The sequence below is a fragment of the Neolamprologus multifasciatus genome, chromosome 11 (genome assembly GCF_963576455.1).
Source record: "Neolamprologus multifasciatus chromosome 11, fNeoMul1.2, whole genome shotgun sequence".
Classification (NCBI taxonomy): domain Eukaryota; kingdom Metazoa; phylum Chordata; class Actinopteri; order Cichliformes; family Cichlidae; genus Neolamprologus; species Neolamprologus multifasciatus.
Window position 1 is genome coordinate 2,032,276 of NC_140449.1, and position 12,867 is coordinate 2,045,142.

General features: G+C 40.7%; 1 protein-coding gene and 1 long non-coding RNA gene across 7 annotated transcripts in view; one reads left to right on the top strand and one right to left on the bottom strand.

Moving 5' to 3' along the window:
• The window catches only part of cdk14 (cyclin dependent kinase 14), a 267,760-nt gene that overhangs the window by 212,509 nt on the left and 42,384 nt on the right, over window positions 1-12,867 (top strand). For 5 of the 6 annotated variants that reach the window (XM_085176729.1, XM_085176731.1, XM_085176732.1 and 2 more), the window contains one exon: window positions 1,079-1,229. In XM_085176729.1, coding sequence (XP_085032855.1) covers window positions 1,079-1,194 — 116 coding nt within the window. In that variant the 3' untranslated portion in view covers window positions 1,195-1,229. Of the gene's footprint in view, window positions 1-1,078; window positions 6,145-12,867 lie in introns of those variants that run through there. The other variant, XM_085176730.1, reaches the window with a different exon arrangement.
• Window positions 1-12,867, bottom strand: part of LOC146507558 (uncharacterized) — a 401,529-nt gene that overhangs the window by 43,492 nt on the left and 345,170 nt on the right. The window lies entirely within an intron of this gene.

Below are 12,867 nucleotides of genomic sequence, written 5' to 3' on the forward strand. Positions count from 1 at the left end.
GGGCCATAGAAGGCCAGCATCCTATGACCTGCTAAATCCCCACAAAATAAGCCCCACAGGCTACTCATGTGCAGAAACAGACTCCATTAGGGTGGCAGGTTCAATTCAATTTTATTTAACAGCGCTAAATCACAACAACAGTCGCCTCTAGGTGCTTTATATTGTACAGTAGATCCTACAACAATACATACAGAGAAAAACCCAACAATCATATGACCCCCTATGAGCAGCACTTTGGCGACAGTGGGAAGGAAAAACTCCCTTTTAACAGGAAGAAAGAACCAGGCTCAGGGAGGGGCGGAGCCATCTGCTGTGATTGGTTGGGGTGAGAGAAGGAAGACAGGATAAAGACATGCTGTGGAAGAGAGACAGAGATTAATAACAGAATTATAATAATAATAATAATAATAGAATTGTATATCAGTAAACATATTCAACATTTTTGAGAGTTCTTGGATATTTAGAAGATTACGCTACGCTGACAACTGCAAAGACAGGCTGAAGTAGAGCACTTTTCCAGTATTTAAAGATATTGGTATGGGTGCATTACTGACTCTTGTGGTATTTTAGAATGGTTTATTTTCTTTCTGCAGTGTCTATAGTTCTCCATCCCAAAGTCAACAGTAAAATGTTCACACATTCAACGCAACTCACACAATTGTGTTATTTTTTTTTTTACAACATTTATTAAAACCTTAAAGACCAGTGAGGACGTGTGTTTTAAAGGCGTTAGCTCTGTTGGCGAGGTTGCGAGTCTCTGCAAGTTGAAACTCATAGTGTATAGAAATGAACTCAAACTAACCAGTGGCATTAATTGTGGGACGTATTTCTGTCATTTGCTGAACTGATTGTGTTATCACTGGAATGGTCATTTTAAAACTGAAACGAGCCACACGAAGCAATTTAAAGATCCAGTTCCTCCCGACACAAATATTAAAGCACGGAAAACTCTTGCTGCAAATAAATATTCAAATATTCCCTTTTTAATAAGCATCTCTATCTTCAACAGCTCACTTGGAAATGTTCTTGCTGTCAGCCTACATGCTTCTAATCCGCTCGCGTCCTCTTCCCCCTGCAGTGTCTTCTATCTTCACCGTACCAAATGTCAAGCTGCAGACAGAGAGCGGGGACAGCATACAGGTGTGTGCACGAAGGAACAGTCATGGAAAGGCATCCTCTGGCAGCAAACACTGACCTGAGGCAGCATCCTGCACACGACTGCCTGACAGGTACGCGCTCATTAGCAAACAGCATGCTGCAGCAGAAGCAGCATGAAGTAACACACTCTCAAAAGAATAACATGGAGCATGCAGACAGAAGGTGAAACTTTAATGATATGGATATTTTCTCGTGCTATATTGCTTGTGTAGTATGTGAAGTAGTACTTGTTTGTGTCGCATGTGAATTTGGATAGAGTAGTGTGTTCTCAAATCAAACACGGTCACTTGTTCTCTGACCCAGTGTTGCCAACTTAGCGACTTTGTCGCTATATTTAACGAGTTTTCAGACCCTTAACGACTTTTTTTTCCTAAAACGTGACTAGCAACAAATCTGGCAACTTTTTCTGGCGTTATTAGAGACTTATTTATGACGACTTTTACTGTTATGTTGTTTTGTAGACCACTAAGTGTAAAACTACTTATGAACACACACACACAAAGTAACTCCACCAGAGTGCCTGTTTCGGGTCACTTTTGCCGGTCCAAGCCCGGACAAAGGGTTGGAATTGTGACATTAAAAAAACAATAATTGCTAAAAGAAATTTACCGTACTTTCTGGACTATAAGCCGCTACTTTTTTCCTAGGTTTTGAGCCATGAGACTTATACAAAGGTGCGGCTATTCTGTGGATTTTTCTTCCACCACTAGGGGGACTCTAACCAGAATTAGAATAAAAAACAAGATAGATGAAAAATCAATGCAAAGAAGAATACGCGACTTTTTCTTTAGCAGATAGAACACGCACAACAAATTACCAACTGGTAATTATTTTCAAATCCTCGCCCCTTCATCATGGAAACCACACGAAGAAGTTCGTATGATGCAAGTTAGAGAGCCAACTTCACTGGAGGATGACAGTGACACGGAGAGCGAGACTGATGGAGACAGATGTGATGAAGCGCTTCTGAGCCTGTTCAGCTCCGACACTGAAGAAGACGACTTCATGGGTTTCAGCGAAGATGATTAAAGTGACTTGTGGTTTCAAATACAGGAAAAATGGAGGTAAATAAATAGCGGTTATTTTCTCTTGGTTCTGTTCCGTTTTAATTAGCAAAGTTGCTGCTTTGTTAAAAGGCATTGTTCGGAAAGAATCTGTTCAGGTACATACATGTACATTTACAGTACAAGATTGTTCTGTACATGCAGTAAATATCTAATTTTTCATCATAGATATCTGCGACTTATAGCCGGGTGTGGCTTGTATATCTTTTTTTTTTTTAAATTTTTTAAAAATAGAGCGGATGCAGCTTATATACAGGTGCGCTCTATTGTCCAGAAAGTACGGTAATTTGTAGTTCTAAATAAATTCTAAATGCATTTAAGAGGTTTTTTACTCACTTAATGTCTCATCCACGATGTTATTTCTCTCTCCAACAACATAGATTACAATTACATTAGCATGACCAATTATGCAAATTAAGCGATGACATCATTTAGCGACTTCTAGCGACTTTTAGGACAACCAATAGCGATTTTCCTTACTGAGGGGTTGGCAACACTGCTCTGACCACAACTGACGTTTGCAACACTTTACTGGGATTGACATGCTAGCTACGGCATTTTCTGAATATCTGTGACCTGCTGTTCCTCTGAACACACATAATATTTAATCACGCTACACAGGTTAACACTCATAAACACAAAATCTGTAGTCTTACCTGAAATGCTTGAATGCGCTGTTAGCTAAGTAGCTTGGGTGAGGCATGCACAGCATCCCACAGGCCGCCGCTGCTTTGGGGATATGCTACGAAGTTAATATTTTCTAACAAGACATGTGGAACAAGTGCTTGTGGTCGTGTTTTATCAGAGTTACATATCTTTATATGATCAGTTTATTCTTTTGTGCATACAGTGTGGCCTTATAGAGGATAACATAGCTAAACAGTAGTAAACCATTTCTAAAACCTGGATGTTTCCTCTCAGTTCATGCTTTGTTAATATATTCTGCACATTTATCTGTCCACATATATACATATGTATGTATCTTCGTTATATATGTGACACATGCAAGGGCCTAATGTTGTTGGATCGTTTCTTATAATTGATTTTACCAAGAGCTGATGTTGCAGTGGGATTGATTTTTCACTCATGCTCCTGTTATCGAGTCTAATCATGTTTGTACAGCTTTGGTTTTTTATAAGACTAATCAGCCGATTTTCTCATAAATACAAGAAGAAAATCAAACAGTGATGTAATGGAAAATATTGTCTATTAGAACACAAAAATGTCAAACAGCGTGAAAGTCATTAGCTATTCCCTCGCTCAGTTCTCTGTCTGACACTGATCTGCATCCTGCCGACCACCGCGGCCTTTCTTTTAACGCCGAAGCCATGAGATCTGTGCCGCCTGCACTAAAGCAGAGAATCCAGTAATAGATGGAGGAATGGCTTTGAGTAGGCTCCCATTCTTTAGAGGCGGGGGTTCTCTTTCAGGGCTCAGATAAAGCGCCACTATTTGCATGTAATAAGAGGTGCAGAGGCCAGGCGTGGGGATAATAGTTGGCCTAATGATGGAGCAACACAGGGCCACAACAGTGCACTGTGGACCAGATTAGATCAGTAATTGCTGACAGGTGCATACATGTAGCAGACGCAGCAGCTCCTCATCTAGTCGTTACCAACTTTCTCCGGTGTTTCATTTCTCGACGTTTCATCGAAAAAGGTTTGATACAAAGTCGATGTATTTACTATTCTAGGGATTTTGTGTGTGTGTGCCCTGATCTGGGGCTAATGGCTTTCTCTCTCTCGCTGTGTGTGTGCATGCGCGTGCACATGCGGAGGGTGGAAGTCACCCCACCGAGAGCGCTGTGTCCTCTCAGCTGCTGCATTTACATTGAAATCAGCCTCTTTGTCCAAGCAGGCCTAAAGCCTGGCAGGCTGGGAGAGCTGCACTGATAGCAGCCTAATCCCTGTGCACACATTCCCATTAATACGCTAACAAATTACACCAACACATGCACACGGCTTTTTATACTTCCCCTCAAATGTAACTCATGCACCAGTATAACGCTACAATATAGCACTAAACAGCCGCACACTATAGAATATGATAGTGTTGTGAATGTGAGCATCACTGTGCTGCTCTGGGCTTTGCTCTGCTGTTTGTGAGAGCAAAGTGCAGGATGTCAGTGCTTTGAAGTTTAGTGATTGTAAATGAATGACAGAGGTTCTGCTTAAATATATTAAAATTAAAAAAATCTCAAATTTGGGGGACTCACAAAACATGTAACAAAAGGAATGATTGAATAAAAAATCCATTCCAGGTTCCATGGCACACGGACGCTTTGTAAAACTGTTTGCAGATAGATAACGACGCTCCGTTAAAGAGCGCTAAAGGTAGATTAGGACACTTTGCTTTTTGGCTGTTTGTTCTTGGCTAGGCTAGCGTACTAAAAGCCAAAGGCTGGGTGTCGGCACCCAAAACTGTTTGGATACGGGTGTGAATAAAAATAAAAATACATGTATGAAGTGGAGCCTTACAAGCATGACTTACAATTACACCTACTGTGTATCTGAGAGAGTGAGAACAGTTGTGTTTACACAGATATACAGCATCAGCTGTTTCTAGTTTCTTAAGGTTGGCTACAATTAAATGGATTTTACATGATGTTTCAGTTTTGCTTAATGTTGCATTTATACCACACACAGCATACTGAGATGCACTCAAAGAATGAGCCTAAATTCTTGAATGTAATATGCACGTGAATATGTACGACCCTGCTCCTGAAGCTTTTCTGCTAAAATCAGAGGTAAAAGAGGTGAGGAGAAGGGAGACAGGGGAAGGGCGGCGCGATCGCGCGAATAAAGCCTAGATGGAAGCAGTGGCTTGCGGGAGCAAGGCTGGATTTCTTTTTGTTGAGGCAGCGTTGTATTATTTATAGGAGGTGGTGGAGGCAGGCCGCTTCAGACGGAGCAGAGCAAAGAAGGCGAGCAGCCCCCTTTCTCTTTTGTGGGTCTATTCCCAGTGGGCAGGCTTTGTGCTGGCTGGATGGCTGCCTTTGAGGAAACCCATGCAGCTATTGAGCTGAGAGTGAAGGCCGGACCCGACTCGCCCGCACTGAGACACAGCAGCGCTACAGCTCGACAATGTCTGTCACTGCTATGGCCGGGGAGCAAAAGAAAAGGATGGAGACAGAGTGACAGAGGATGGGGGAATAGTGGGAGTGTTTGATTTTGGCAGGGAGGGAAGAAAGAAATGGTGTTTTTGTGGGAAAGGAGAAAAGCTGAAAGTGATAGAAGGGCAGAAAAAATGGAGGCGGGGTGGAGAGGAGAAGAAATAAGGGAAAGGTCTCCTTTACAGTACTGCAATACATTCATCTATGTTTATTCATGATTCTGCATTATTCACGAGATTAGCTGATGCAACTTGGAGCCGAGCGTAGGCAACGGCTCCCCCCGTCAATCCGCTCGGTGACCACACAGTTCAACTCCGAGTCCCAACAAGTGGGAGACAGCTGCCCTGTCTCTGAGCTTCAACACACTTCACTTTAGGCAAGGGTATGTGAAGAATTGGATGCAGCATGCTCACAGTCAGAATACATAACAAAGCATGAAACATTGATTCAATCGGGGAGCGAAAAGCAACATGAAAGAGGTCAATTCAACGGCTCGGTGCCTCGGTCCAAACAAGAACTTAGTTGGTCTTATTGTGATGATAGCGTCGTTCCAGTTTCACATTAAGATAGAAAGATTTAATCGAATTTAAAGCTGATTTATTTCATTACTCAACAATTATCTCGACAACTGCACGTAATGCGGAATAGGTGGATCATACTCGGAGACCCACAGCGTCTTTCAGCTCATTGTTTTGGTTTTGCAGCTGAGCAGCAGCACCTTACTGTTCAAACTGAGAAAAAATGAAAATAGAGTTTAACAGCTGCGTTTTTCAACTGGTGGAGACCAAAAAAGTGCTACAAGAGGTTAAATGTGGAGCTTTAAACAAGCGTTTAGCTTGTGGCTTTTTATAAAGGTACAAAAATACTATAATAGTTCTTTAAAAGGCCGTATTGACGTCATCGTTGTCCCAAAAAATTGTAAATGGTTTTATATTTTTTCTGTTTTTCCAAATCGGAAGCTACATCCGAGGTCATAGCAGAGCTGAGGTTACCTTGCATTTGATCTGCTTCTCAAATGATTTCAAATGGCTAACTGACTTGTCAGCATCAGTAGTTTTAACACATTTAATGCATGTGGAGTGCAGAATCACTCAAAATCTCTGAAATGTTTCTGTCAATGCATTTCGGGCAGTTTATCCAAGTAGAGTTACCTTCGCACACGCACCAATGGGGAGCTGATCTGGTCGTGACGAGCAGCTGAACCAATCAGCTCAGTGTGGAAGATGATGAACGCACATTGGCTCTCTCGATGGGAAATTTGAGTATTAAAAAAATAACAAGACAGAACAGTCGACCAAAAAGTATTTTGCACATTGTGCAAGAAGGAATTTTCTTTTCACCGAAGCACTTCCAGCTTAAAATATCACATATATTAGTGTATACTTACCTATTAGTATATAGGTTTTTAAAAACATTGTATTTCACAGGAGAGAAGCTGTGCCAGAAGAAAACTATTCAAATTCTCTCTGAATTTAAGCATTGAACATTCTTTGTGTTTATTCTCCATTTACTTCATCATATTCCATGAATGTCAGTTACAAGCTTAAATATAATGTTGAAAAAATCTAATTGCAACCAGGTTATTGATCAAGTAATTGCGATTAATTACAGAAAATTGTGAGATTAATTAATAAATTGTTTTAACCTACTGACAGCACTAAAAATACCACTTATTTAGTTTTTTCACAGTACAGTTGATTATGCTGCGCTGTAGACACTCGCACAGACGTCTGAGTAGTCAGTCCTGCCTTTTAGAAGTCAACTATGTGGTTGGTGCGATATAAATTCTCATCTGGGTGGTGACTAGAGGTGGGAATCACCATACATCCCACGATACGATATTATCGCAATACTTAACGCACGATACGATATTATTGCAATTTTTTAAGATATTTTGTGATATTCAGATTCTGTACATAAAGGTAAACTTTATCAATATTCATTTTCTCTAATATCAAAGTCTCACACTCAGTCTTTCTCTCATTTCAGTTTTATTGTTGACAAACTGAACGGTTTGTATTACAGTCTAGTCCAACTTAACTGAATCAACCATCTGGTACAATTATAGCTATTCTGAACTATGCAGTTTATGAAAACTATGCAGCCCCTTCAGCAACTGAAGAATTTGAAAGTAAATGAAAACAAAATATAATTTTACATTAAATAAAAAAGTTTTAAACTTAATTAAAATAAAACATGTCTTAAATTAAAATAAGTAAACTGTCATGTTTATTGCTGCCAAAAACAAGTTAAACACATTTGGACAGTGAAGGAATGTCAGGATTCTTGCTCAGAAAAAGGATCAACATGCTCTGAAGTCAGAGCACAAAAACCTTTTTGTAACAAAATATCAATTTCTGCTGTCCCTGTATCCATACATTATTAGCAAACAAAATATCACCATGCTACACAGTATCCATTTTTCCCCCACCCCTAGTGGTGACAACTGGTAGGTGCACAGAGGTTGGCCTCGCCCTCACACTCTGATGATATTTACCTCGGATCAGAGCGGAATCCCAGACACGGAAGTCATAAGTCATAAAGAAATGTTTCCACCTCTGTGTCGGTGTTCAAAATGAAGACAAGCTGACCAAAAGAAACAAAAGTTCTTGCATTTAGTTCCTACTACCTGTATCTCAGATATCCAGTGTCTGTGGGAGGTTCAGTGGAAACTGTAGAAAACCAGAACTTGTGACAGTCAATGCCATTACAGCTCAGTGCTGAATTAAAGGAGTAACCAGTATAACCACATGTAAGGGTTCATTCATATCGCTGAGATGTGCTGGACATTTGAAGTCGTGTTGATGAGTGCTGTTCTCTGCTCGTCTGCCGGTCACCTGGCCAGACTTCACACAACGCAGCAGTCTTTGTACGCCGCGTCTGTGCGGCGAGCCATCACAGGTCGGGGACAGGACACTCTGGCCCTGGAGCATCACTGTGTCACTTTGAAGATAACAGCTGCAGGCAAAGCCGGACTTTAGTGTCCAAAATGTAGAGGTGCCAGCTATTTATCTGACTGCACACACACACATGCTCGCTGGAGCCTAAGGTATCATCTCTGAGACCGTGCCGCGTGCCTTTTTTGGGGAAGAGGATAAAAATGCAGGAAACCTTCATAGATGTACAGGCGTTTCACTTGAAAGTAAAAGCACTATTTGTCCCCTGGTGTGATCCTACCATGATGTCTGTCTACTAAAGCCATCACTGTCCAAAATGTACAAAGTCAACAGGACAGAAAGAGAATATTTTTGGCTCTGTAGCAGGAAGAAATAGATTTGTGCTGTCCACAAAACGACCTGTCAGAAAGTTTTTCTAGGTAGAGGACAAAGTGATTTAAAGTGTGTTCCTGCTGTGAGCCTGAGGGGGGGAATGGGAGGTGCGGGGAGGAAGGATAACCAGAGGCATAGCCTTGAGAAATGGAGAGCCTTCAGTCAAATCAGCCTAGTTTTAGTCTCCCACTGCTTCTTATAACAATACAGGTTCAATGCCTGCCAGTAATGTGGGCTTTCATTTCATCCTCTCCTCGTGGAAAAAGCATTGTGAAGGCTCTGCAGCTCTGCACTACTTGTTCCAATGTGCCTGCACTCACTTCCCCGTGCTGTTGATTTCATATAATACCACTTCCCCTCTGCTTTTACCTGTTAACACGTATGTCATTAAACCCAACGCTCTTCAGTCTCAGGATTGATCATAACTGCAGTTAAATCAAAGTGTGGCGCTCCTGTGTTTTCTTCATGTTGCCATCTTACCCCTGTGCAGCTGGAGGTAAAAACAATGGTGTGTGTACATGTAAATATCACTTCAAACATTTCAACCAAAAATGGTTTTGATGACACCGTAAGAAATTGAGGCTACTGAATATTTATGTAGCACTTTTTTCTGTTTTGCCCTTGGTAGATGGTTTCTGAGGATTCGTCTCATAGCCAGGGGTATGTACAGAGGGGGGTACGCATCTGTATTCAGGTGACGCCTCGTGTAGACTGAACGTGAGCCTGAAAATCAGATCCACTGTTTTCTTCACCAGTTCTCTGTGCCCCAGCAGTATGACTGTATCCAACCTAACCCTAACAATAAGTTCAGAAAGTTGGTTTTGGTGGGTTTGTTGTTGATCAGTAAGTTGATACATGTAATCAGTATTTTCTGTTTTTTAATAGAAACAGAAAAAGGTTTAAATATCTTTTCTCCCTTTTTGTGTAATTCATGTGCAAGACAGATGTGCAGAGGCTATGGTTGCTGGGCACTGTTATCCTTTTATAATAGACGAGAGCGTATGTTCAGTCTGTTGTTATGCTCTTCCACAGCATGTCTTTATCCTGTCTTCCTTCTCTCACCCCAACCAATCACAGCAGATGGCTCCGCCCCTCCCTGAGCCTGGTTCTTTCTTCCTGTTAAAAGGGAGTTTTTCCTTCCCACTGTCGCCAAAGTGCTGCTCATAGGGGGTCATATGATTGTTGGGTTTTTCTCTGTATGTATTATTGTAGGGTCTACTGTACAATATAAAGCGCCTTGAGGTGACTGTTGTTGTGATTTGGCGCTGTGTAAATAAAGTTAAATTGAATTATTATGTTATAGTGTCCATTGAGTTACCCAGACTAGCTATAGCCAAAATTTGGCTTCCGTCCGCCTTATGGTTCTTAGAAGTGTTGTGCTATATGGAGCTCTTCAAAACCATGTCTCTTACTGCCGTTGTTTGCACTGACAACATATAGGCATGAGTGCAATGAAATATGAGGGATTTTAAATATCACGTTACTTCTGACGTCTTCTTCGATGTCAGATGAGGTCAAACTTTCATAAAATGTCTTTTATCTTTATGCTTGATATCCTCCTGCCTTTTTATTGGCAACGTTTTAGAAATGACACTGGGATACAGGGACTTTAATGTTTGCATCCAAATATCGTGTCACTTGACTTCATTTCAAGAATTGTAAAGAGAAAGAGAAAGAGCTGGCCATCATATGCCACCATTATCGCAACAATATATCATGATGATATCAATCATTAGCCAGTCGGGACATAAAATGGTAAATGGCCTGTATAGCGCTCTACTAGTCCCTAAGGACCCCAAAGCGCTTTACACATCCAGTCATCCACCCATTCACACACTGGTGATGGCAGCTACATTGTAGCCACAGCCACCCTGAGGTGCACTGACAGAGGCGAAGCTTCCGGACACTGGCGCCACCGGGCCCTCTGACCACCACCAGTAGGCAACGGGGAAATGTCTTGCCCAAGGACACAACGACCGAGACTGTTCAAGCCGGGGCTCAAACCGGCAACCTTCCGATTACAAGGCGAACTGCCAACTCTTGAGCCACGATCGCCCCTAATACTAATACCGTACACTGTACATATATATTTTGCATCAATTTTTGCACCTATTACATCTCTGTAAACAAACATTACTAAATGAATTTAATAATGTGTATTAATGTATGTTCTGCTGGTGTAATTACACTCTTTGATCGTATCCACTCGCTTTTTAGATTCAAAAACTGCATTTTAGCACATATTCACCTTTCTTTTCTCAACAACAAATGAGAACCTGATATGTCAAAATAATAGGACAGAAGTTTAATGAATGTTTTGCAGAGGCACCAAAGAAGTACCCTTTTCATTTCAGCAAAAAAAGGTGCATCTCTCCACGTCTCAGTTTTTTCCCCGTCTCCTCCTCTTCCCCCGACCATATGGCTTCTCCTAATGAGCGTTGCACATGAACCTCCTTCCTTTTTTGCCTCTCCAAAAAGAAAAGAAAAAGCGATTCCTTCTTATGTGGTGAAGCCAACAGCTCTTCTACAGCAGCAGATCTGGAGCTGCTCGTCTCAGCTGAGTGAATTAGAGTCAAATAAAGCATGCTAATGAATTTAACTTTGTCAGTCTGCCATTTGAAACACCGAGGAATAATGAGCTGAGCTCAGACTCATACAAACAGGAACTACACAAATTTTTATGCGCATACTTTTTGTAAGTTGCCTCTGTCTTTTCATCACAACCTTTGATTACAGTGGCACACTTTCTGAGTGGAAATAATCCGTTTTTGTCATCAGAATTGAGTCCATTCGTTTATTTGGAATGACTCCGGTTTGTAGAGTTTATGACTGTTGGCTTCAGTTCAGTTGGGTACATGGCATGGATCAGCTTCACTACAAACTTGAAGTGGAACTTCAAGCAAGTGAGGGTCTGTAAATATTGCACTCATCAAAGAACAACACCAAAAACATACTAAAATTTAATTTAGGGAGTGTAACAGAGTCACAGCCATTTCCCCGGTCAGAACCAGCTCTGGTCCAGTTTCAATACAAAAACATACCTCATCTCCAGGTTCATAACAGGACTAGGGATGCAACGATACCAATTTTTTCAAACCGATACGATACCGATACTTGGATCTGAGTACTTGCCGATACAGAGTACAAAAAACGATACTTCTACCACACACACACACACACACAAATGCAATGAATTGGAAGACGGGTTTTATTATATTCCCTGCCGATAAAAAATCAAATCTTAATAAAAATGACCACAAAAAAATTTCAAGTGAAAAATAAGCACTTCTGTTAAATTATTGCAGAGTCTCCACATTGTAATTTAACAAAATATCACTGAACTATTGGCACTGTCTCGAGCTTTCAGAATAATAAATAAACACTTCTGTTTGGAATAAAATAAATACAAATTAGGTTTGCGAATAAATTAAACTTTTAAATTATTGAAGAGTGTCCATATTGTAAACAAACAAACAAAATAATTATTATAAAATAAATAATAAATAAAAGAATAATTGGCCCCCTAGTGGCCAATCTAAAAAACTACAACAGAAATGACAAGCCACCCTCTGATTAATGAAATAAGTTGGTATCGGTTCATGGTATTGGTTAACTTTTACGAGTATAAGTACACACACATTTTACAGTATCGGCCCCGATACCCGATACCAGTATCGGTATCGGTGCATCCCTAAACAGGACCATCTTTTATACTCTCTTTGCATTAAACCCAGACGTGATCTGACACTAAACATGGTCTGGCATCTTCAAACAGGCAATCCGGTCTGGTTTTGCTATTTGGGTATTATCATATCCATTTGAAATAAAGTGTAACATTTATAAAGGAGGTTACTGCGGTTGATGACAGCTATTTGAAGCACTCAACCGTCAACCATCAAGTCCAGAGTTTGAATCGAGACTTATGCCTATCGTCTGATTTAGGCATCAGAAGCTTTCTGAAAAGATGCTGGTTGTCATGGTGTCACCTTTTGTTTAGTAACTGGCTAATTTCTTGGTGGTTTGCAACTTGCCAGGCCTAAAGATACACTGCTTCATCATTATTTTTGGATACTAATGATACTAGTCGTAATTTACAAGAAGAAGTCACCTCCTGCTAGCCGTCATAGGGATTGCAGCTATAAAGCAGTTTAGCACTGACTTCACTCTTCAGAACAGGCAGCTACTTAAAAGTCTGTGGTTAAACGTAAATCCACAAGTTGTATCAATTTGCCAGATATTTTCTTTCCTATTTCACATTTCACTA